The following is a 26,963-nucleotide window of genomic DNA, read 5'->3' as shown; positions in this document are numbered from 1 at the left end:
GTTCACATGCTGATGACAGATCGGACAGGAACTCTGCTAGATTGCTCACATATCCCAGCAATTATTACACTGCTATTGGTTGCTGCACCTCTGTTACAGATCTCCCCTTGTCAGGATCTGGGTGAAGTCCTTGTGCTGTCAGTGCATGAGCTCTGTAGTTTATTTCAGGTATGTTCACTCCTTCTCTTGTTTGGTTCGAGACTCACCCAGCGAGTTCTGTTGAGCGGTCACTACGGATCTGATCGCAGTCAGTAACTATTCCGTCAGTTGTGTCGCCATGTTCAGAAACTCACAGAGTGTCCACTTTAATTCCCACTCCAGCAAGATCACAGACTATCTCCTGATAGCTGCAGTGATCCTCCCTGGAGCAGTAGAAACGCCAAACAGGGTACAAACCATCTGCACCTCCCCCGTGCGGTGAGAAAGTTGCTGTTTCCATTCCTCTCCTACCATGGCCAGTGCCCATCCTTCACATTGAGGGCAGTAAAGACCATTGCCTTGGCAAAGTGGCAAAATCTCTTCAGCGGTTATCACAGGGTAATAAGATCCAAAGAATAGCATCAAAGATGGCGGCACAGGCCTGTGGAGTGGTGAGGCCGAGTGAGTGGTGGAGGAGGAGGAGGAGGCGTGCAATAGCAGAAATGCCAGGGTGAGAGGAATGTGGCTGCACCCCAGCCTGGGCTCTCCCAACGGGTGTGCAGCAGGTCCCAGGGTGAATCCACCACCACACCCACTCTGGCCCAGTCTGGCAGGGTGAGCCCAGGCTCCAGGTCCATGGCTAGGCTGAGTTGCCTGGTTGGGGGGCAGGGGGGGAAGGTGGGGTGTGATGAGATTGGTCCCAGTGCAGGACCCTGCTGCAGCAGATTGGCCTAGTGTGAGTTCATGGTAGTGATGGTGTCGGTGAAGGTGAGATGATGCTGAACAGTAGCGACTCTTTGTTCCCACAGCAGCGGTAGCACAGTGAAGCATGGTTACAGCCATGTAGGCAGTTTAGCCTCACGGGTATTGGGGTGTAGGAGCCCAGATCAGGCCCAAAGCTGAGTTAGAAGTGGGAGCTGTTCCAAAGACCAGCTATCCTTACTGAAATAAGATGACAAAAACTTCATTGCTTTATTTCCCTGGCTTTATTTTGGTTTATTTTCTGTGTTTTAACATGGCGCTGGAGAGTGGTGACACTATACAACTCTGTTGTGGTTCTGTTCGCCGAGCTGAAAGTTTTTGCTGCAAACGTTTCGTTCCCTGGCTAGGGAACATCATCAGTGCTATTGGAGCCTCCTGTGAAGCGCTGCTTTGATGTTTCTTCCGGTATTTATAGTGGTTTGTTCTTGCCGCTTCCGGGTTGCGGCAAGAACAAACCACTATAAATACCGGAAGAAACATCAAAGCTGCGCTTCACAGGAGGCTCCAATAGCACTGATGATGTTCCCTAGCCAGGGAACGAAACGTTTGCAGCAAAAACTTCCAGCTCGGCGAACAGAACCACAACAACGGACACCCGAGCTACAAATCTTCAACCAGACTTTAAACTATACAACTCTTTTCACAGTATTTTTTAACAAGATGCACATGATAATAAATCAAACCAAAGATCTCTTCAGAGGGTTACTGAGATCCTTCGGGTCTGATGCATGGCCAGTGTTTATCAGGATTTTGTTCTCCATAGCTACCTTCCTGCTGACCCAGTCTGTAAGAAATTTCCCAATCTTGGTTACTCCCTCCATTCCCAGTTCTCCTACCTTACCCTGCTCTCTGCAACAAGAACACAGACACACACCACGCCTGTTTCAACTCAGCACATCACCATGACAACCGGCCTCTGCCTCATTTTCTCAGGTGAATTGACTCTGACCAATCAGAGTCAATCCACCTTCCTTAAAATTTAAACAAGGCTTAGCAGTTAACTGTCAGTCATCATTAACTGGTGCATTCTCCAAGGCAAATCTCCACCTTCAAAGTCTACTTGCCAACCGATCAGCATGCTCCTTTTATGCAGTATAAATGCAGTTTTCCCTTTAATTTGGAATTTCTTACAAACTGTCCTGAAATAAGACAAGAAATTTCAATTATTTTCTGTAATACTCAAGTTTTCTAACTAAAAAGGGGTTATATTAACCTCAAAGCTCAGTGGCAGCGCATTCAATTCTTTTAACTGTAGAATATTTCAAAAGGGGAGGGCTATTGGACAAGAATACACAGAGTGGGGGAATTGGATATCAATATCATAGAGCTACCACATCCACAATGGGTCAAACGGTTTCTTTCTGTGCTGGATCGATGATTTGAACAGATTTGTGAACGTTAAATAATTTGACTTGTTCCAATTAGCTTTCTAAAGCCAACTCCAGGCTCAGAATGTTGAATATCTTTTGAATTTACCTGCTTTTTCCATGAGTACATGGTTAGCAACTTCGAAGGCACATTCCAAGAATGTTTCTAGGAGCTGGGATGTAATCTCAGGATAATAGGGAAACACATGCAGGTTAATAAAGCACTCTGACCCCCAGCCATTGGGAAACCCATACCCAAACTTGCTGATTGGTGTGAATTTCAGGTTTATTGCAAGACACATTCATCAACTTAAAGTCCTTTGATTGCAACTGTTAAACACTGAAATCTATGTCATGTGCTCAGTGTTCAGGCTTCATTTAATATTTAAAAGGATATGACTTATTTACACACCCAGCACTTGTGTTCGATCGAATGCCAAGTAGATTAATATAGGATTCATACATTATGTAAAGATAAAGTCACCAGAGCTGACCAGACCATGAAGATACTCTCCCATCAGACAGACAGAGAGAGAGAGAGAGAGAGACAGAGAGAGAGAGACAGAGAGAGACAGAGAGATATGACTGAAGGTGGTTTAACCTGAGGGTCACCATGCCTCAGGCAGGGGGAGAGTTGAGGAGAGTCCCTCATGGTCACCTCAGCCAGTCTGGGAATTGAATCCACATTATTGGTATCATTCTGCTGTCCAGTCAACTGAGCCCCATGTGTTATGTATTATCTTTCCTAAAGATATACGCATACGTTCTATATTGTGCCAGCACCAATGACATATTACAGGGAACCAGATATCACGTAAAATGCTTCAAATGAAACCACCTGCAGCTAACCTGTTTAATTTTGATTTTCTGAAGGCCAGTCAACATGGTGAATTATCAGTTGCTCATCTCTCCCAGCTGCAACCCCTCAATCTCCTTGTTGTCCTGCCCTCTCTCTCTCTCTCTCACACACACACACCATCAAGACCCTCCCTCACTCACTCTATCTCCCTGCTGCCCCTCTCTTTCTCACTCTCTGTCTCCCTGCTGCCACTCCCTCGCTCTCTCTCTCCCCCTGCTGTCCATCCAACCTCCCTCCCTCTCTTCCTGCTCTCTCTCTCTCTCAATCTCTTCCTGCAGACTCCCTCTAGTCTCCCCTGCAGTCTTCCTCTTGCCACAGGGTATCTGTCTCTCTCACTTGACCTCCAAGTCCTTGTATCTCCCTGCAGTCTCTATTTCTCTCTCTCCCCTTGTACTCTATTTCTCTCCCTTTCTCTGCAATCTCTCTCACTCTCACGCCCTACTGTTTCAATCTCCCACTCTCCCTGCAGACTCTCAATCCCTCAGACTCTCCTGCAGTCTCTTCCTCCAACTTCACATCTTTCACTGCCTGCTGTCTCATTCTCTCACTCCTTTCAATCTCTCTCTCTCTCTCTCTCTCTGTCCACTTAGGTCTCCCTCTCCCTTTTGCACCCTCACCAGTGGGTACACCAGGAACAAACTGATTTTGTGTTACAAATTTGTGGAGAAACATTTGAACAGCATCAACTCTGAGTTCCCCTCTAAGCCACAGACAAACCTGACCTGGAACTATCTCAATGTTCATTATCACTGGGCCCAGAAACTGTCTCTCTAACAGCAGTGTGAGTGCAAGTGTGTGGTGCTGGAAAAGCACAGCAGGTCGGGCAGCATCCGAGGAGCAGGAAAAATTGATGTTTCAGGCCGGAATCCTTCATCAGGAATGTCGATTCTCCACCTCCTCGGATGCTGCCTGACCTGCTGCGCTTTTCCAGCACCACTCTCCCAACTCTGATCTCCAGCATCTGCAGTCCTCACTGTCTCCTAGCAACGTGATCTACTGCATAGGCACTGCAACAGCTCAAGGAGGTGGTTCATCACCAAACTCCCACAAGGTAATTAGTAAGGAGTAATAAATACTGGGCTCGCCAGCGATGCCCATATCCCATGAATGAATGAATTTAAAAACTAGCTAGACATAACTGGAGTGAAGTGGATTAACCCCTTGTATTGTCCATCAGCTGCAGCAGTGTTCTGAACACTAACAGTGAGATTATTGGAACCCTCAGTATAATCCTGGAGTCTACCCTGAGTTAGATTGAATAGAATCCACTAGCATGATCTAAGGAATGGCGTGTATGAACAGAGACCATTGCTTTCACATATAAATGTTCAAAATTATCATGTATCACAATGACAAGTGTGGAGGGTGGATCAGCAATATTCATGTACTGCCTTTAAAATAGTAATGCATTTCCACGATGCTTTGCAGGGAAGTATCAAGCAGAAACTGACACATAAGGAGGTTTCCCTGTCAGCTGGTCAGAGGTAGTATGTTTTATGCAATATCTTACTGAAGGGAGGAAGCAGGAAGGGTTCAGGCGTCCGATCCAGAATTCAGAGAACTGTCAGGGAACAGAATGAACATAAGAAATAGGAGCAGGAGCAAGCAACACGACACGCCTGTTCCGTGATTCTGTACAACTGTAGGTGATCCCACCCCTCAGCTTCACCTTCCAACCTACTTACCAAAGGCCGTGAACAGTTAAAACTGGGGTCTCACACGTTGACGGAATTGGGAAAGTGTAGATATCTCAGATAAAAGGGAGGGGGTCATGGGGAGAGAGAGAGAGAGAGAGAGAGAGAGAGAGCTGGTTTAGAAACCAGAATGAGAATTCAAAAATGCAGGATGATGGTAGAATAGGGGCTGGTGTCCATCTGTGAGCGAGGAAGGGGATAGTCGACTTGGTGAAAGTTGGAGGTTAACAACAGAGCTTGAGATGAACTGAACTTTGTCAAGTGTGTAGGCTGCATCAGCAATATCTGTAAAAGGAGGGCTTAGAATTTCGAAGGGGAAGGAGCAGGAGATGAACCAGGTGAATCTCAAGGAAAAGGAATATTAGGTACAGCTCATCTGTCTCTCCTGCAGTCCTTCTCTGACAACATCTGAGCAAAAATATCAGCAATGGCGAATCTCTCTGAATACACTCCTGATTATTCAACGTGGGCTATCACACACCTTCCAATTATAATCAAATGGTGATTTCTCATTACTATGGAAACTGTAGCTGGTTAATGAAAAACATGGTATGAGAGCGCAACTTCAGTCTCAATGCAACGAGTGATTTGGACAGACCATTAGAGGACTGTTACAGAATGACATGAGAGCACACCTATACAATGTCTCACCCCATAGGAATTATCTTGATATTTACAGAATCAGAAACAGAAATTGCTGGGGAAGCTCAGCAGGTCAGGCAGCATCTGATTTCTCTCCACAGATGCTATTAGACCTGCTGAGCTTTTCCAACAATTTTTGTTTCTGTTTATGATTTCCAGCATCCAGAGTTATTTTGGCTATTATTTACGGAATTATCTCACCATTACACAGCAACTGAAGGAGTGTACCTTATCCTCAATGCTCACTTACGTTAAAGATTTCATTATCTAACAGTTAACCAACCCTTGTTCACAAGTTATGTGCCCCTTTTGCCTTTTCCTCTGGACTTGCTGGTGATAGGAATGTGAGACCAGGACAAAGAGCTAGCAGAGAGGTAGGGATAAGTTTAGACAGAGAGCAACAGGTTGGAAGGTGAATCATAATGTGAGTAACTGTGAGGCTGTTCACTTTAGTTGAAATAGAAAATGAGAATGTCTTTAAAAGGGTGAATCTGATAAACGTCGATATTGAAGAAACTTGGGGTCAATTCTGGCTGGGGAATTGGGAACATGGGTGTGGTGACTGGAATCAGGTGGATCTTGTTGACTACACAATCCTTGATTGGCATTATTAACCTCGACCAATCAGGATGTGGAGGTGCCGGTGTTGGACTGGTTATGGACAAAGTCAGAAGTCACATGACACCAGGTTATAGTCAAACAGGTTTAGTTGAAACCACAAGCCTGTGGAGTGCGGCTCCTTCATCAGGTGATGAAGTCACAAATAGACTTATTGGACCAAAGCCTGGTGTCATGTGAATTCTGAGTGGGCCAATCAGGAAGTCCGGGCTGACCAATATAAACGGGGGGATATTTCTTGCTAAGAAAAAAATATAAATGGGGGATTTTGTATGCACTGTTTTTTGTGTAACTGGACTGTCTTGTATGTACAAATGTCATTGTTACTGTTTTGTAATGATTGAAACTGGGATCTGAGGTTTGTCCTCATTTCCCTGAAAGCTGGTTGAACAGTGGGGTTTGGGGCCTGGCTTTGCTATACCTCTCCCTTGTAAAATTGCTGTTCCTCTGTATCTAGCTGTTAATTGTTTTGTAAACTGTGTATTGTTTAATAAAATAAAAAATATATAAACAGGGGATTTAGAATCTCCTCAGTTCAGGGACTGACTCCGAGCTGGTTGGCCACAGGCAGTGTACCGTGTACCAAAAGGGTGGTTTCGGTAGTTAGCTCAATGGTGCACAATCTTTGGATAAGGGACAGGACACTGGGGGCTGAGATGAGATGGAAATCTCAAATTCTTTGGAGTTCTGTGTCCCAGAGGGCTGCACGTGCTCCAATGTTGAATATAGTTACGGCTGCAATTGACAGACAGTTGGGCTCAAACAGTATGGAGAAGGGGCGGGGACGTGGAATGGGCCTGGGCTGCATTGAGTGCTGCAATTAACTCAACAGCTATATGCTTCTCATTGGCTCCCATCTCCTGGTTCTTGGATTAATGTCACCTAATCTTAACAGGAGTTGTTCCTCCAGGTGGGAACAAGGAAATGAGGCCCTCCTGCCCTCCTCAATGCCTTCTCCTCTCCATCTTCCCCCTGATCACGATTCACCTCCTTGGTGTCCAGAATAATTTTGATGATTTCAACGCTGGGCCAATCTTGCTGATTGTGGCTCCTTTGACCAGTGAGGGTCCACGCAGTAGAGTTTTCATGGAGCCCAGCCTTTAGAGTTGGCACTAGGCCTCTGCTACCACAGCTGAAGCAAGCTGGCCACTGACCAGGCCACAGTCCTGCCCGTGTTGAAATGGGGACCATTACCACATACAAGATACACAACAGCAGTTCCCCTTGAGAAACCATGAAGGTCAAGGGCAGTGAAAGTGTGGGCAGACTAATACCCACATGTTCCCTGGTAACATGGAACTAAACTGGCACCATTGGCACTGCGGCAGTTCCAGTTGGTGGCTCAGCACCACCGCCTCAAGGGCAAATAGGTATGAGCAATAAACCCAACTTCCAGTGGTGCCCACACTCTGTGAAAGGCTAAGTTGGAAATAACAAGAGCTTTATTTAAATCACTCAGCTGGAGAGGATGATCACATTTCGGTTCAATAATAAACATTATTTCCATCATTTCCCTTGTGATAGCACAACAGACGATGAATTTGCCAGTTGGTAAAAACATTAGCGAAAAGACACAAAAACACACAGCAGGGAAATGACAGCACGTGTGGCATCAAACATATGTGTAGACTTCCAACACAGTGATGTATCCAAGACTGCTCAGTCATGTTCACCCAATGTCCTCCTGTTCTCATCACTAAACCGCTCTGGTTCCTTCACTGACAGTGTCTCAATTTTAAAAATATTGTCCTTAGTTTTAAATAGCTTCCTTGTCTTACCCAAGCCCCTCCAAAGCATGTAAACTCTTTCAGCCTCATAGTCAGAGAGTCATACAGCACAGGAACAGACCCTTTGGTCCAACCAGTCCATGCCAACCATAATCCCAAACTAAACCAGTCCCAGCTGCCTGCTCCCGGCCCATATCCCTCCAAACCTTTCCTATTCACGTACTTATCCCAAAGTCTTTTAAACATTGTACCTGTATCCATATCCATCACTTCCTCAGGAAGCTCATTCTCACATGAACTGCTCTCTATGTAAAAATGTTGCCCTTTTTAAATCTCTCTCCTCTCAACTTAAAAATGTGCCACCTAGTCTTGAAAGCCTCCCATCCTAGAGAAAAGATAACTACCACTCACTCTATCAAGTCCTCCAAGATCTCAGTGTTCCTCTAACTCAGGTCTCTTGAACAAATCCTGATCATCTAGATGCTGGCTGGGTCCTACGTTCCAGAATTCTCTCCCAAAACCTTTCCCCTCCTTAGCTCCCACTTCTTCAACCAAGATCTCCATTGGACATCTCCTTATCAAGAATTGGTTTTAAACGTCATTTCATTACATTCATATGAAACATTTTGAGATGTTTTCCAATGGTGAAGGTGCTGAATAAATGCAAGTTGTTGTTGACGGTGAAAGAATAAAAGATGGTGGAAGAAGCCAGGGTGAATTTCCCAACTTTTCTCTGAGTAATGGCTGTGGGATTTTGTTTAACATCCAATGAGAGGACAGCTGGAAGCAGTACCTTTGACAGAGCAGCATTCCCTCAGTGATCAGAAGATGAGAGAAAATATGCTTTGAGATCACTCACTGTGTGCAGTTCTGGCCCCCACACTGTAGAAGGGACTCTGCAAAGGAGGAGATGCAGAGCAGGTACACTAGGATGCTGCCTGGGATGGAGCACTACAGCGATGAGGAGAGACTGGATATGCTTGGGGTGTTTTCTTTGGAGCAGAGCAGATGGAGGGGAAACTCGATAGGGGCGGCTAAGATTCTGAGGGATATTGACTAGGGGAATAAAAAAGCAGCTGTTCCCCTGAGTCAAAGGGCCAAGATGTGGACTTGTTGGACCGAAGGGCCTGTTTCCACACTATAAGTAATCTACTCAAAGAAGACATGCATACTTTCAAAGTGAAAAGCAGGAGGTTTAGGGGGGAATTTCAGGAAAATCTTTTTTACCCAGAGGGTGGTGGGATGCCCAGCCTGGGAGGGGGGTCGAGGGTGGGAAACCCCACAGCCTTTAAAAAGCACTTGGATGAGCACTTGAAGTGTCAGAACATTCAAGGGAAAGGGGGTAGTGTGTTTTTTGGTGCTACAGGCACAATGTTTTCCAATAAGAAACACGTATGATGAATGTTTCACAAATGTATGACCAAATTCTGACAAGTGGTAAGAGCTCTGACAATTGCGATCTCTTGGAAAGAGGACTACTTTGTGAGTCAAAGCAAGGAAGTAAGACCAAAAGGCCATCAGAAATAGCAACAGGATTAGGCCATTCAGCCCCTCGAGTCTGCTTCAGATGATAGCATCGTGGCTGATCTGACATTCTCTCCATCCACTTTCCTGCCCCTTCTCCCAACACTTGATTCTCCGACTGACCAAAAATCTCTCTGTCTCTGAAATATACACAAGAACTCCGCCCCCACACCTCTCTGTAGCAAGGAGCCCCAAAGACTCATGACCCTCTGAGGGACCTTATTGTTTTACAGCGGAGAGTGGTGGAAGCTGGGCGCAAGTGAGGTCAGAGCAGCAAGGCTGTTGGGAAGGCAAGTGATTGCTATTTAAGTGGATGTTGGGAAGGTGTTTCTGTTAGGTGGGGAGACTAGGACACGTGAGCACAACCTTAGAATTAGAGGGGGTCAATTTAAAATGGAAATGAGGAGACATTTCTTCAGCCAGAGAGTGGTGGGCCTCTGGAATTCATTGCCACGAAGTGCAGTGGAGGCCGGGACGTTAAATGTCTTCAAGGCAGAGATTGATAAACTCTTGATCTCACAAGGAATTAAGGGCTGTGGGGAGAGTGCGGTAAGTGGAGTTGAAATGCCCATCAATCATGGTTAAATGGCGGAGTGGACCCAATTGGCTGAATGGCCTTACTTTCCACTCCTATGTCTTGAGGTCTTATAGAAGAAATTCCTCCTTATCTCAGTCTGAAATCGATGCCCCTTTATTCTGAGACTATGCCCCCTTGTCCCAGACCCTCCCATGAGGGGAAACAGCCTCTCAGCATTGACCCTGTCAAACCCCTTAACAATCTGATAGGTTTCAATGAGGTCACCTCTCATTCCAAACTCCAGTCAGTAGAGTCCCAACCTGTTTTACCTTAGCTCTTAAGACAATCCCTCCATCCCAGGGATCATCCAAGTGAACTTTCTCTGAACTGTGTTCAATGAAGTGACATCTTTCCTTAAAAAAGGGACCAAACCTGCCCACAGTATGACAGATGTGGTCTCCCCAGCACCATGGACAGCTGCATAAGACCTCCCGACTCTACACTCCGAACCCCCTGAAATACGGGCCCACATTCCACTAGCCATTACTTGCTGCCCCTGTGTACTCACTTGCTGTGTTTCGTGCAGAGGTTTCCTGAGTCCCTTTGTGTTGCAGTTTTCCTCCTTTCCAAAATGAAAAGCTTCACATTTTCCGACATTATATTCCACCTGCAAAAACTGAGCTAAATCCTGAGCACCAGCTGAGATAAAGAGGTTTTGGATTAGTGGTGCTGGAACAGCACAGCAGTTCAGGCAGCATCCGAGGAGCAGCAAAATCAACATCTCGGGCAAAAGCCCTTCATCAGGAATGAAGGGCTTTTGCCTGATACGCCGATTTTCCTGCTCCTCGGATGCTGCCTGAACTGCTGTGCTCCTCCAGCACCACTAATCCAGAATCTGGTTTCCAGTATCTGCAGTCAATGTTTTTACCTGGGATAAAGAAGTGAACAACCTGTGTTGCTATTTTCATAATCTCTGTGGATGTTAATCCTGGAGTTAATTTATAGAGTCGTAGAGATGTACAGGACGGAAACAGACCCTTCGATCCAACTCGTCCACGCCAACCAGATATCCCAACCCAATCTAGTCCCATTTGCCAGCAGCTGGCCCATATCCCTCCAAACCCTTCCTATTCATATACCCATCCAGATGCCTTTTAAATGTTGTAATTGTACCAGCCTCCACCACATCCTCTGGCAGCTCATTCCATACACGCACCACCCTCTGTGTGAAAAAGTTGCCCCTTAGGTCTCTTTGATATCCTTCCCCTCTCACCTTAAACCTATGCCCTCTAGTTCTGGACTCCCCCACCCCAGGGAAAAGACTTTGTCTATTTGCCCTACCCATGCCCTTCATGATTTTATAAACCTCAGCCCCAATGTTCCAGGGAAAACAGCCCCAGCCTGTTCAACCCCTCCCTGTAGCTCAAATCCTCCAACCCTGGCAACTTCCTTGTAAATCTTTCTGAACCCTTTCAAGTTTCACAACGTCCTTCTGATAGGAAGGAGCCAAGAATTGCTCACAATATTCCAAAAGTCGTGCAACCAACATTCTGAACAGCCACAGCATGACCTCCCAACTCCTGTACTCAATACTCTGACCAATAAAGGAAAGCATACCAAACACCTTTTTCACTATCTTATCTACCTGCAACTCCACTTTCAAGGAGCTATGAACCTGCACTCCAAGGTCTCCTTGTTCAGCAACACTCCCTAGGACCTTACAATTAAGTGTATAAGTCCTGCTAAGATTTGCTTTCCCAAAATGCAGCACCTCACATTTATCTGAATTAAACTCCACCTGACACTTCTCAACCCATTGGCCCATCTGGTCCAGATCCTGATGTAATCTGAGGTAACCCTCTTTGCTGTCCACTACATCTCCAATTTTGGTGTCATCTGCAAACTTACTAACTATACCTCTTATGCTCACATCCAAATCATATATATAAATAATAAAAAGTAGAGAGCCCAGCACCGATCCCTGTGGGCACTCCACTGGTCACAGGCCTCCAGTCTGAAAAACAACCCTCCACTACCACCTTCTGTCTTCTACCTTTGAGCCAGTTCTGTATCCAAATGGCTAGTTCTCCTTATATCTGGGGTATTTTAACCTTGCTAACCAATCTCCCATGGGGAACCTTGTTGAATGCCTCATTGAACTCCCCTCAGATCATGTTCATCACTCTGCCCTCATCAATCCTTTTTGTTACTTCCCCAAAAAACTCAATCAAGTTTGTGAGACATGATTTCCCACACTCAAAGCTATGTTGACTATCCCTAATCAGTCCTTGCCTTTCCAAATGCATGTGAATCCTGTCCCTCAGGATTACCTCCAACAACTTGCCCACCACCGAGGTCAGGCTCACTGGTCTATAGTTCCCTGGCTTATCCTTATCACCCTTCTTAAACAGTGGCACCACGTTTGCCAACCTCCAGTCTTTCGGCACCTCACCTGTGACTATCAATGATACAAATATCTCAGTAAGAGGCCCAGCAATCACTTCCCTAACTTCCCACAGAGCACTAGGGTACACCTGATCAGGTCCTGGGGATTTATCCACCTTTATGTGTTTCAAAACATCCAGCACTACCTCCTCTGTAATCTGGACATTTTGCAAGATGTCACCATCTATTTCCCCACAGTCTATATCTTCTGCGTGCTTAGCATTGCATTTTATGAAATGTAAATTAAGTATCTGGTCAATGGTAACCTCCAGGATGTTGATCGTGGGGGATTCAGCAATGGTAACACCGTTGAATATCAAGGAAGTGTGGTGAGATTGTCTCTCACTGGTGATGATTATAGCTTGGTATTTGTGTGGTGTAAATGTTACTTGTCAGCCCAGGCCTGGATATCATCCAGATCTTGTTTTGAGCATGGACTGCTTCAATACCTGAGGAGTTGTGAATGATGCTGAACATTTTACAATCATCGGTGAACATCCCCAATTCTGACCTTCTGATGGATGGAAGGTCATTGATGAAGCAGCTGAAGATGGTTGGGCCTAGGACACTCCCCTGAGGGACTCCTGCAGAGATATCCTGGAGCTGAGATGACTGACCCCCAACAACCACAACCATCCTCCTATGTCTCCGATATGACTCCAACCAGCAGAGAGTTTGTCCCCTAATGCCCATTGATCTCAGTTTTGCTCGGGCTCCTTGATGCCACACTCGGTCGATTGCAGCCTTGATGTTAAGGGCTGTCCCTCTCCCCTCCCCTCTGGAATTCAGCTCTTTTGTCCATGTTTGACCCAAGGCTGTAATGAGGTCAGGAGCTGAGTGATCCTGGGGGACCCAAACTGGGCGTTACTAAGCAAGTTATTGCTGAGCAGGTGCTGCTTGATAGCCCTGTCACTGACCCCTTCCATCACTTTACTGATCGAAAGGAGACCGATGGGACAGAATTTGGCCGGGTTGGATTTGTCCTGGGATTTGTGTACAGAACATACCTGGGGAGTTTTCCACATCGTTGGTTTGATGTCAGTGTTGTAACTAGTGGAACAGCTTGGCTAAGGGAGTCACAAATTCGGTGGACAAGTTTTCAGTACTATTGCTGAACTGCTGTCAATGCCCATAGCCTTTGCAGTATCCAGTGACTCCAATCATGAATCACCCACTCAGCACTTCTGGCTGAAGATCACTGACTTGTTTTCTCTTGCTTAGTTTTCAAGGACTCTCGATACTCTTGTCAATTGTTATGCCAACAAGACAGTTTTATAACAAACATTCTTAGCTTTATATTTCACTTTGCACATTTCCATTCTCGATGTGGTTTTCTATGACATCTCAAGCAGTTTATAGAACATAGAATGTGAACATAGCACAATACATCACAGTACAGGCCGTTTGGCCCTCAATGCTGTGCCACTCTAAGGTCAAACTGACTGACATACCCTTCATTGCACTATCTTCCATGTGCCTATCCAAGAGTTGTTTCAATGTCTGTAATGTATCTGACCCTACTATCACCGCTGGCAGTGCATTCCATGCACCTACCACTCTCTGTGTAAAGAACCTACCCTTGACATCTTCCCTAAACTTTCCTTCAATCACCCTAAAATTATACCCCCTCATGATAACCATTTCTGCCCTGGGAAAAAGTTTCTGGCTATCCACTCTATCTATGCCTCTCGACATCATGAAAACCTCTTATCAAGTCACATCTCATCCTTCTTCACTCAAATGAGCAAAGCCCTAGCTTCCTCAACCTTTCTTCATAAGACCTGTCCTCCAATCCAGGCAACATCCTGGTAAATCTCCTCTGCACCCTCTTTAAAGCTTCCACATCTTTCCCATAATGAGGCGACCAGAACTGAACACGATATTCCAAGTGTGGTCTAACCAGGGCTCTATAGAGCTGCAGCATAACCTCGCGGCTCTTAAACTCAATCCCCCTGCTAATGAAAGCCAACACACTACTTGCCTTCTTGACAACCCTATTGAATTGGGTGGCAACTTTGAGGGATCTATGGATATGAACTCCAAGATCCCTCTGTTCCTCCACACTGCCAAGAATCCTGCCTTTCACTCTGTATTCTGCATCAAATTTGACCTTCCAAAATGAATCGCTTTAACTTTTCCAGGTTGAACTCCGTCTGCCACTTCTCAGCCCAGCGCTGCATCCTGTCAATGCCCTGTCGTGACCCACAACAGCCCTCCACACTATCCACCACTCCACTGAGCTTACCATCAGCAAACCTACTGCCACGGTGATACTGTCCCTGATGAGCAATGCCACCCCTCCACCTGTTTTACCTCCCCCATGATTCCTTTTGGAACATCCAAACCCTGGAACATCCACCAACCGTTCCTGTCCCTGTGATATCCAAGTCTCTGTAATGACCACAACATCATAGTTCAAAGTACTGATCCATGCTCTAAGTTCATCACCTTTATTCCTGATACGTTTTGCATTAAAATAGACACACTTCAGCCCACCACACTGACTGCCCTATCAAGTGCCTAAACCTCCTCACAGACTCTCTGCACACTGCATCTGGCTGTTCATACTTGCTCCATTATCTGACCTGTAGCTCCGGTTCCCACTCCCCTCGCCCATATGCTCATACTCGTTAAAGTTTAGAAATATGAGAGGAGATCTAATATAAGGATGTGAAAGAGGATTGAGAAGGTAGTTGTAGAGAGGTCATGTGAGACAACCTAGAACGAGAGATCATAGCTTTGGGATAAGGGGTAGCAGATTCAAAACTGAGATGAAGAGAAATTCCTGCTGTCAAAGGGTAGTGAGTCTGTGGAATTCACTCCCCCAGAGTGCAGTGGATGCTGAGTACGGTGAAGGGGGAGATAGAGAGATTTTTCATTCGTAACAGGCTGAACAGCCATGGACAGCGGGTGAGATGAGATCAGCCATGATTATACTGAATGGGGGAGCAGGCTAGAGGGGCTGAATGGCCTAATGCAGCTCCGGTTTTTCATGTACTTATTGCAGTAAATCCATTTCCACTCAGAGCAGCGTGCACTACTCATTAATAAACATGAGCAGGTTGTGTTATACTTCCAAAATCTAAAGGAGGTGTTGGAGGTGCAAAGGGATCTGGGAACAAAAGTCCATCACTAACAATAATGACACAGAGTCACAAGGCCATCGGAAATCAAACCAAACCAGCAAGTTAAGGAGTTGGATAGAGGCTATGCTAAAGCTATATCGAGCTTTGGTTAGATCACTCTTGGAGTACGGTTCAGCTGTCTGCAATATAAAAGTCACTGTAAAGGCAGCAGCAAAGAACGATCTATAAGATTGCTCTTAGGAATGTGAGGTGACAGCCATCAGGAGAGGGTGAACAGCCTCAATCTGTTTTTCAAAGTTTCTGATTGAATAAGCACAGAGAGAATGTTTCCACTTATGGGAAAGAGCAAAACTAGAGGCAGTCAATACATGAAATCCGATCTGAAATTCAGGTAGAGAAGGCTTTCTTCAGAGAGTGCTGAGAGTGCGGGCCTTGCCTGCACAGGGGAATAGCTGGAAGCAACAGTATCGAGCACTAGGTTGTTGAGGAAGAAACGCAAGTTGAACATTTTGAAGGTAGAGTAAATTAAGGAAGGGTGGCAGGAGGATTGAGGGGTATCTAGACCTGCATTTGGAGAAATTTATTGCTAAAAGAAATTGTACTCTGACTTGTCACCTCTAAGAGTTTGCAGTTTTGGAGGAGAAACCTCCACCCAAAATAACAATGGGCGGACAGGGTGAAAATGACCACTTTCCAAGCCATTGTGTAACCCTGTGCAAACTCTAACTCAGCTGCCCCAAACAGGACTATCGAGTCTTACAGATGAATCCTGTCTGGGATTGACCGAGGTAGCCATGGTGATTACAGATTGTTCAGAGTTCTTGACTTTGGATAGGGTTGCTCCTTACATTGTCCTATCATCACAGAAGTACACCATTGATTCATTCGCACAACATGTTCGGTTTAGGCTCAGGTCATTGACAGATTTGGGAAGCATCCATTGTCCCTTCCAGATGAGCTTTTAGGGCTCACTAATCTCCTCTCACATTGGGCATGAGGCTCAGTGAGCCTGATACTAACTTCCTACAATCAACTCAGTCAGCTCGGATTAGAATAGGTTCCATAAATTTCATAGGTTGCCTCTGGAATTGAATTGAATTGAATTTATTGTCATGTGTACCGAGGCACAGTGAAAAGCTTTGTCTTGCGAGCAATACAGGCAGAGTTAAGTAGCATAGGTAAGTAAATAATAGGTAAACAGCAGCAAAAAACAAAAACACAGGGACAGGCAAATTTAACTGACCTAAAATAACTAGTTTGATACCGAGATGGACCTTTGAAAATCTCCTCAATGTCTTAGAGTTAGAGTCATAGAGATGTACAGCACGGAAACAGACCCTTAGGTCCAATCCGTCCATGCCGACCAGATATCCCAACCCAATCTAGTCCCACATGCCAGCACCCGGCCCATATCCCTCCAAACCCTTCCTATTCATATACCCATCCAGATGCCTCTTAAATGTTGTAATTGTACCAGCCTCCACCACATCCTCTGGCAGCTCATTCCATACACATACCACCCTCTGTGCTGTTGTTTTGACTTTCTTTTCCAAAGTTCTAAAACAATGCCGCAGCATATAAAACATTAATTGCTGCTCCTGGAATTGGAGGAAATCACCTCCAACACCTAAAATACCTCAAAAAAGGAGCAGCTGTTGCAGCCTGAAATTTTTCCTGTCCTTCATCTTGGATTACCCAGAATCCTAACTGATAGCCAAGAGACTGAGCGAAGATCTCCAAGTAGCTGCTGCTACTTACTGCACAGCTTAAAGGAACAAAGCAGGTGAGCAGCACACAGAAGGAAGCACCTACCTGGGAGGTCATACCGTGACATGGATACAGGATAGCTCTGTCGTCTTCTTCTGAGCCTTGGTCTAAGCAATAGCCACTCGCTTTGCTGTTTCGTACCTATTGGATTAAAAGGAAATGCAGGTTCAAACTCAAGCCTGACTGCAAGAACTTCCTGAGAGTGTTTGCAACTGATTTTTAACACCAACCCTAAATCCCTCCCTTTGACCTTTCTAGCCTAAGGAACCAGGTTACGGGCAGCTTGTTTGTCAGAAACAGACATCACATTGTGAGAAGCAAAACCAGAAAAGCTCAGCAGGTCTGCCGGCATCTGTGGAGTGAAATTAGAGTTAACGTTTCGGGTCGAGTGACCCCGCCTCAGAATCGTACTGAGGAAGGGTCACCAGACCTGAAACGTTAACTCTGATTTATCCCCACAGATCCTGCCAGACCTGCTGAGCTTTTCCAGCAATTTCTGTTTCTTATTCTGATTCCCAGCACCCCCCAGTTCATTTGGTTTTTAATTGGCACTTTGTGAAGTTGTGAAAGAAGATACACTTCCACTTTAAGTGGAAGTCTTGCGGGAGCAAGAGAGGGATGTTACTTGACTGCATCTCCATATGTGTGCTGACCCTGGGGCCCCTGTCACACTCCTCCATGTTAGCTGTATTCTATTTTATTCCCCAGTGCCATTAATATCACTGTTAGTGCGGGATCAGAAATAGGTTTCATGCTGAATATATAAAGTTTGAAGAAAAGGAGATAGAAGTACTTTCTAAAAGCATTAGTAAGAACAGCTAAAATGTAAAAAGCTTTCCTACAGTTATTTTAAGAACACTAATCTCTTAGGAGTAACCTCGACTGCTTCAAGCCCTCTTTCAGAGGGACTATTGGCAGACTGATGTGGATTTGAGAATTGTGCTTCTAATTTGACTCACAAAACATGGTTTGGTTTTAAAAAGCGCCCCCCCTCCTTCCCCACTTCTACACCAGGTCATGTTACAGCCCATCCTTCTAACCACAGCACGCTCTTCCAACACCTCCCCCAGGTCAGCTCAGAGGAGGGATTCGACAATTTTCATGACACTGCTATCTTGGGTGAACTCCTTAACTGGAAAATAATCAATGGTTCGATCCTTCCACACCCTGAGATTACTCAGAAATGAGATTCACAGCAAGTGTGCAAGGTTTAAATGGGAGATGAATACGCCCCAGTACAGTCGCCTCTTTGCTACACTCGCTCACAAAAGGGACAAGCTGCAAGGTTTACATGTTTCTAATTTTGTCAGGGCGATAAACAGGATTGAGCGAAGGCAATGGGTTTAGCTTTTGAATCTTCTGTAAATCTCTTGCTCTCTGTAAAGAAGCTTAAGGATTTACATCAAATCAAAGTCGATCACATCAAAGGGAGGATTTCTCAATCTTTCCAAGTCCCAAAAGCGCTTTACAGAATCACAGAATGGTCCAGCACAGGAAGAGGCCATTCAGCCTGCTGTGTCCGTGCTCGTTCTCCAACTGAGCTTGCTGGCTTCTTCCAGTGTTTTTACAAACTCAGCTTCCAGACTAACGTACAGGATATGGTCCCTCAGAGACTCCATTTGATGGGGCATAACCCCTTTACACAGCACCAGCTACTGTAGTGTCAGGATGATGGTTCAGTTTCTGAAGCATGGGTAGGTGAATAGGTAATGGGTAGGTGAATGGGCATGTGGGGAGGTGTGAAGGTGGGTACAGTGGGCAGTTTAGTCAATGATTACTGGGTTATGTAATGGAGGTAGTCCAGTAAAGGTTCACCAGGGGGAAGGTACCAGGTATCGAGGAACTGTCTTTCTTTCATTCGCTCAAGAGATGTGGCTAGGGGAGCAATTATTACTCATCCTTAATTGACCAGAGGGTTGTTAAGAGTCAATCACACTGCTGTGGGTCTGGCAGGCCAGACCAGGATAGGCTGACGGATGTCCTTGGCAAAAGTTAGGATTGCAGATGCTGGAGATCAGAGTCAAGATCAGAGTGGTGCTGGAAAAGCAAAGAAGGTCAGGCAGCATCCGAGGAGCAGGAAAATCAACGTTTCGGGCAAAAGCCCTTCCTGGTGAAGGGCTTTTGCCCGAAACATTGATTCTCCTGCTCCTCAGATGCTGTCTGACCTGCTGTGCTTTTCCAGCATCACTCTAATCTTGTCAGATTTCCTTCCTTAAAAGGACATTAGTGAATCAGCCGGGTTTTTCCTGACAATTGACAATGGTCATCATTAGACCCTTAATTTCAGCTTCTTTTTTTAAGTTGAATCCCAGTTCTACCATCTGCCGTGGTGAGATGTGAACCCAGGTCCCTAGGACTCTAGTTTCTGGATTAATACTCTAGAAAGAATACCACTTGGCCAGCACCTCCCCTCATGAGAGGTTGAGCTGGGCCTGTATTCATTGGAAGTTTCAGGTGACCTTTTGGAAACATCCAAGATTCTCAGAGGACAGGACAGAGTTGATGTGCAAAAGTTGTTTCCCTTGTGGGAGAGCCTAGGACCAGAGGTCGTCGTCTCAGAATAAAGGGTCACCCATTGAAGAGGGAGATGAGGAGGAACTTCTTCTCTCTGAGGGCAGTGAATCTGTAGAATTCTGTATCACAGAGGGCTGTCAGGGCTGGGTCATTAAGTGTGTTCAAGACTGACAGAGAGATTTTTCATCAGCAAGAGGAATCAATGGTTATGGGGGAAAGGCAGGAAAGTGGAGTTAAGGATTATCAGATTAGCCATGGTCTCATAGAACATAGAACATTACAGCGCAGTACAGGCCCCTTGGCCCTCAATGTTGCACTGACCTGTGGAACCAATCTGAAGCCCATCTATCCTACACTATTCCATATATTTGTTTAAATAAACATATGTTTATTCAATGAATGGTGGAACAGACTCGATGGGCTGAATGGCCTATTTCCACTCCTATATTTAATACTGTTCAGATTTGAAATGTGGGTGAGGTGTTGTAAGGATGAATGGATTATTGAGGATTGCAGATGCTGGAAACCAGGGCTTTTGCCCGAAAAGTTCCTGATGAAGAGCTTTTGCCCGAAACATCGATTTTGCTGCTCCTTGGATGCTGCCTGAACTGCTGTGCTTTTCCAGCACCATTAATCCAGAATCTGGTTTCCAGCATCTGCAGTCATTGTTTTTTACTGTGAAGATTCCACTGCTCTTCTTTGGAAATAGTGAAATATGATATTTTATGTTCACTCAAAACAGCAGACCTGGCCTTGGTTAATGTCCAATACAGGTGGCACCTCCACCCCTGCAGAACTCCCTCACTACTGGAGCCGGAGTCTCTGTCTTGATCTGGTGCTCATGTTTTCTGGGACTGGACTTGAATCCACAATGTTATGATGGTGTCACCTACTTAGTTACAGCCATCATCAAGGTGGCTTTAGAATTCCAGTTTGGTTCACCACTATCGGGAAGGCAGTATGACTGTGACAGCTTACCTCTCCATAGGTGATGGTATTGTTGTAGATCCTCATTTCAGGATAGACATTGTCCCTGTACCATCGGAAACTCCGACAATTCAATCTCTTGCGCAGTGCTATTCTATCTGAAACATCACCAAAATCAACCCCTGGATTCTGTGGAAGTGAAACAGGAAGAATTATAGAGTTGTACAACACAGAAGAATGTTGTGGTTCTGTTCACCGAGCTGGGAATTTGTGTTGCAGATGTTTCGTCCCCTGTCTGGGTGACATCCTCAGTGCTTCGGAGCCTCCTGTGAAGCGCTTCTGTGATCTTTCCTCCGGCATTTATAGTGGTTTGAATCTGCCGCTTCCGGTTGTCAGTTCCAGCTGTCCGCTGAAGTGGTCGGTATATTGGGTCCAGGTCGATGTGCTTATTGATTGAATCTGTGGATGAGTGCCATGCCTCTAGGAATTCCCTGGCTGTTCTCTGTTTGGCTTGTCCTATAATAGTAGTGTTGTCCCAGTCGAATTCATGTTGCTTGTCATCTGAGTGTGTGGCTACTAAGGATAGCTGGTCGTGTCGTTTCGTGGCTAGTTGGTGTTCATGGATGCGGATCGTTAGCTGTCTTCCTGTTTGTCCTATGTAGTGTTTTGTGCAGTCCTTGCATGGGATTTTGTACACTACGTTGGTTTTGCTCATGCTGGGTCCTTTGTCCTGGTGAGTTGTTGTCTGAGAGTGGCTGTTGGTTTGTGTGCTGTTATGAGTCCTCGTGGTCGTAGTAGTCTGGCTGTCAGTTTGGAAATGCTCCTGATGTATGGGAGTGTGGCTAGTCCTTTCGGTTGTGGCATGTCCTTGTTCCGTTGTCTTCCCTTAGGCATCTGTTGATGAAATTGTGCAGGTATCCGTTTTTGCCGAATACATTGTATAGGTGTTCTTCTTCCTCTTTTTGTAGTTCTGGTGTGCTGCAGTGTGTTGTGGCCCTTTTGAATAGTGTCCTGATGCAACTTCTTTTGTGTGTGTTGGGGTGGTTGCTTTCATAGTTTAGGACTTGGTCTGTGTGTGTGGCTTTCCTGTATACCTTTGTGGGGAATTCTCTGTTCGGTGTTCTTTGTACCATCACGTTTAGGAATGGGAGCTGGTTGTCCTTTTCTTCCTTTCTCGTGAATCGGATTCCTGTGAGTGTGGCGTTGATGATCCGGTGTGTGTTCTCTATTTCTGTGTTTTTAATGATTACAAAGGTGTCATCCACATATCTGACCCAGAGTTTGGGTTGAATTTGCGGTAAGACTGTTTGTTCTAACCTTTGCATTACAGCTTCTGCTATGAGTCCAGAGATGGGTGAGCCCATGGGTGCGCCGTTGATTTGTTCATATATTTGGTTGTTGAATGTGAAGTGTGTTGTGAGACACAGTCCAGTAGTTTGAGTATGGTGTCTTTGTTGATAGGTTCCCCATCCTGTTGTCTGTTCTGTATGTCCAGCAGGTTGGCTATTGTTTCTCTGGCTAGGGTTTTGTCGATAGAGGTGAACAGTGCCGTTACATCGAATGAGACCATGGTTTCTTCCTTGTCGATGTGTATATTTCGGATGATGTCCAAGAATTCCTGTGTTGATTGTATAGAGTGTCTGGATCCGCTGATAAGGTGTTTCAGGTCTCATTCGATGTAACGGCACTGTTCACCTCTATCGACAAAACCCTAGCCAGAGAAACAATGGCCAACCTGCTGGACATACAGAACAGACAACAGGACGTTGACCCTATCAATAAAGACACCATACTTAAACTACTGGACCTGTGTCTCACAACACACTTCACATTCAACAACCAAATATATGAACAAATCAACGGCACACCCATGGGCTCACCCATCTCTGGACTCATAGCAGAAGCTGTAATGCAAAGATTAGAACAAACAGTCTTACCGCAAATTCAACCCAAACTCTGGGTCAGATATGTGGGTGACACCTTTGTAATCATTAAAAACACAGAAATAGAAACACACACCGGATCATCAACACCACACTCACAGAAATCCGATTCACTAGAGAGGAAGAAAAGGACAACCAGCTCCCATTCCTAAACGTGATGGTACAGAGAACACCGAACAGAGAATTCCCCACAAAGGTATACAGGAAAGCCACACACACAGACCAAGTCCTAAACTATGAAAGCAACCACCCCAACACACACAAAAGAAGTTGCATCAGGACACTATTCAAAAGGGCCACAACACACTGCAGCACACCAGAACTGCAAAAAGAGGAAGAAGAACACCTATACAATGTATTCGCCAAAAACGGATACCTGCACAATTTCATCAACAGATGCCTAAGGGAAGACCACGGAATGAGGACATGCCACAACCCAAAGGACTAGCCACACTCCCATACATCAGGAGCATTTCTGAACTGACAGCCAGACTGCTGTGACCACTAGGACTCATAACAGCACACAAACCAACAGCCACTCTCAGACAACAACTCACCAGGACAAAGGACCCGAAACCCAGCATGAGCAAAACCAATGTAGTGTACAAAATCCCATGCAAGGACTGCACAAAACACTACATCGGACAAACAGGAAGACAGCTAACGATCCGCATCCATGAACACCAACTAGCCACGAAACGACACGACCAGCTATCCTTAGTAGCCACATACGCAGATGACAAGCAACATGAATTCGACTGGGACAACACTACTATTATAGGGCAAGCCAAACAGAGAACAGCCAGGGAATTCCTAGAGGCATGGCACTCATCCACAGATTCTATCAACAAACACATCGACCTGGACCCAATACACTGACCACTGCAGCAGACAGCTGGAACTGACAACCGGAAGCGGCAGAGACAAGTCACTACAAATGCCGCAGGAAAGATCACAGAAGCGCTTCACAGGAGCCTCCCAAGCACTGAGGATGTCACCCAGACAGGGGACGAAACGTCTGCAACACAAATTCCCAGCTTGGTGAATAGAACCACAACAACAAGCACCCGAGCTACAAATCTTCACTCAAATTTTGAACACAGAAGAATAATCACCGTTATTAACATAACCCTGGAAATACATCCCCCTCATCTATTTGACTTTTCCAATTTACGATAGATTCAAAACGGGGAAAATGTTTCCTCCTCCTCTCCCTTTTTAAAGTAATTGCTGCCAGTCTCCCTGAATAGACTGCATGATCAATGGGACACGTGTGAAATGTTGTTTGCATTATGGGGTGAACACTTTTTGGCCACTGTGTGTAATTGACCCATTAGAGCATCTGTTGCAATGTTGCACTTCATTGTAAAATCTATCTTTTTATTCCCTGGGAGATCAGAAATTAATTTTCAATTGAGCATGTCCTTTACAGATCATTTACAAATGGACAGTCAGGGACTGAATTATAAACAATGGAACTACAATAGCTGAGGTGAAAATGAGGACTGTAGATGCTGGAGATTAGAGTTGACAGGAGTTAAAATTGACCCTCAGCTGTAGTAGAGTCGAGAGTGTGGTGCTGGAAAAGCACAGCAGGTCAGGCAGCATCCGAGGAGCAGGAAAATCAACATTTTGGGCAAAAGCTCTTCATCAGGACCCAAAACATCAATTCTCCTGCTCCTCGGATGCTGCCTGACCTGCTGTGCTTTTCCAGCACCACACCCTCGACTCTACTACAGCTGAGAGTCAATGTTAATTCTTCTCAATTCCAATGGGAACCTCAGAATCATTCAGGCTCTTAAACAACATTCAGTTGAAATTCCTCCTGTTCTGCATCTCAAATCCATTGCATTTATCTGCCTTAATTCATTAAACCTGGCTTAATACAAATGTTAGTTTTGAAATTTTCAATTGACTCTCGGACTCAACAACATTTTGAGACTAAAATTTAAGATTTTCAATACTCTGTGTGTATGCAGAGTGTACTTCTCATGGACCTAGCTGTTATTTCAAAGTTACACCCACTTATTCACTTCCAGGATGTGGGTGTCGCTGGTCAGACCTGTGTTTATTGCCCATCCCTAATTACCCAGAGGACAGTTAAGAGTTGGTTACATTGCTGTAGACCTGGAGTCACATCTAGGCCAGATTTCCACAGAATCCCTACAGTGTGGAAGCAGGTCATTTGGTCCATCGAGTCCACACTGACCCTCTGAAATGCATTCCACCATATACCCTGCATTTCCCACAGCTAATCCACCTAGCCTGCCCAACCCTGGACACCGTGGGCAATTCAGCACAGTCAATCTACCCTGACCTGCACACCTTGGGATTGTGGGAGGAACCGGAGCCCCGGAGGAAAGCCACGCGGGAGAATTGCCAACTCCACACGGGTGGAGTCAACCCAGGTCCCTGGTGCTGTGAGGCAGCAGTGTTAACCACAGAGCCGCCACTTCCTTCCCGAAAGGGCATTAGTGAACCAGATGGGCTTTTACGACAACTGACACTGGTTACATGGTCACCACTAGGCTAGCACTGTCTTTCCCCAAGTTCCAGGTTTGTTTAACTGAATTCTCCATCTGCTACAGTAGGAATTGAATGCATGTCTGTAGAACATTGAGCTGGGGTTCTGGGTTACTAGTTCAGTGCTATTTCAGCACCACTTTCCCATTGCCCTATCGATTTCTCTCTATTATACCTATCAACTAATTTAATCTTTTTAAAGACCTCTATAAGGTCATCTTCTAATCTTCAATATTGAAAAAGACCTGGTCACTAGATATATCCTCAGTCTAAAATTTGCTCCTGATTATACTGTTGTTTGATGGAGCTTGCTGTGTATTAACTGACTGTCTCAATTCCTCCTAAGAATATTTCATTACACTACCTCCTGCCTCCAACTGCCCTCATTCAGTGACTTCACTTGAAAGTAATGGAATAACGTCAGGTGTTCTGAGGTAGCTCTCTTTTTCTCTGGTTGAAGTTTGAGTGGTATGGAAAGACCAACATTTCTTTCTTGAGTAATTGAGGAAACGTTGTATTGATGCTCAGGATATAACTTCTCTCCACCCCAGGACAAACTAGCATCACTGAGTCGTGTTCCATCAAAGAGATGGAAATGAGTTGAATCTAATTGGTCCTCAGGACCTCACCTTTCCTAACTAGATATGAAATAATTTAGAAAACAATTTCAAAAATAAAGAAACCCAGTATGAGATTGTTGCTTCATTATTCCTTCTTGGGGAGGGGGGAAGAATATCATGATTAAAGTTTTCCCTGGGGCATGGGACATGTAAAGATCACTCTGCTACGGTTTATTACACTCCCCTCCATTGGCTATCGCAATGCACAACTCCAGGCTCTGGGGATGACCAAAGCAATGATGGTTGCCAACTCTCGTTGGGTGTAGTCCAGGATTTTTCATCACGCCTGCATTCCCTGCTCTTTCCCCATTGGTTATTCAAAGTCTCATGCTGGTTGGAAAACAGATTCAACTGAATGACTCTCAGCTTTCAGTCAAACATTGTCCTTTTCTCCATCTTGGAACAACTTATGAAAAATATTAATAATGTTTTGCTCCTGAACTCCCCTTTCCCAAACTCCTCCCTCTCACATTGTCCCCTCACAACATTCCCCTCAAGCTCCTACAGCTCGCAACAATAAGGGTTCAGATGTGCAATGCCAAGACAGACAGTGCTGTGCCCCAAGGGTTGGGAAATGGAGGTTAGAATAGTGAGATGATTGATTTTAACTGGCACAGACTCAATGGGCTGAAGGACCTTTTCTCTTTCTGACTCCATGACTCAATCTATCCCCAAACTCCTCCCATCCCTAAAATTCTGCCTCTCCAACCATCCCACATTCCAAGCTCTCCCTTCCCAACCTCTCCTTTCCCCAAACCCTCTGCCTCCCTACTCTTCCCTCCAAACTACCTCCCCCCCACCCCCCGCATCCATGAGGGAGTCTCAGAGAAAGTCGCTTGGAGAGGTGACAGATTCCCGTGGAGACTGCAATGTCCTTCCAGTTCTTTCCAATTCTGGGACTTGGAAGGCACATGATTAGCATCTCAAAAACTGAGGCCTTGATCCAACACAGGCTTGGTGTGTTTGTGACGCAGATCAGTATTGCTGCATCACTGCAGATTCATGCAATTTCTGCACAGCTCAGCCAGAGGTTCTAACCCCCTGCCTGCCCCACACGGTCTCCACCCCTTCAGCAGCTACACTCAAACTGGTCAAAACTCTATCCCATTCTCCCAGGAAGGTGCCACCTCCCCCAGTACTGACAGTCCTACAGCATGGGACATTCCCACAGTCCCAGACTCTGTCACATCTACTCTCACGCAGACGAGTGCCTGTTTCTAATCTACAATATCGAAATGCTGTGGGTCTTCCAGTTGCTGTTAAAAGTGGAATACAGATTTTAACAGGAAT

General features: G+C 45.4%; 1 protein-coding gene across 1 annotated transcript in view; it reads right to left on the bottom strand.

The window, feature by feature from the left end:
- galnt9 (polypeptide N-acetylgalactosaminyltransferase 9) overlaps window positions 1-26,963 on the bottom strand; it is a 282,752-nt gene that overhangs the window by 58,432 nt on the left and 197,357 nt on the right. Inside the window, exons 8-9 of the mRNA XM_060843904.1 lie at window positions 20,639-20,776; window positions 17,192-17,287 (exon numbers count right to left, since the gene is read on the bottom strand). Of these exons, the coding sequence (XP_060699887.1) occupies window positions 17,192-17,287; window positions 20,639-20,776 (234 nt within the window). The remainder of the gene's footprint in view (window positions 1-17,191; window positions 17,288-20,638; window positions 20,777-26,963) is intronic.

Source organism: Hemiscyllium ocellatum, chromosome 24, assembly GCF_020745735.1.
Source record: "Hemiscyllium ocellatum isolate sHemOce1 chromosome 24, sHemOce1.pat.X.cur, whole genome shotgun sequence".
Taxonomy (NCBI): Eukaryota; Metazoa; Chordata; class Chondrichthyes; order Orectolobiformes; family Hemiscylliidae; genus Hemiscyllium; species Hemiscyllium ocellatum.
Note: the sequence above shows the minus strand (reverse complement) of the source record. Positions and strands in the feature narration are given on the sequence as shown.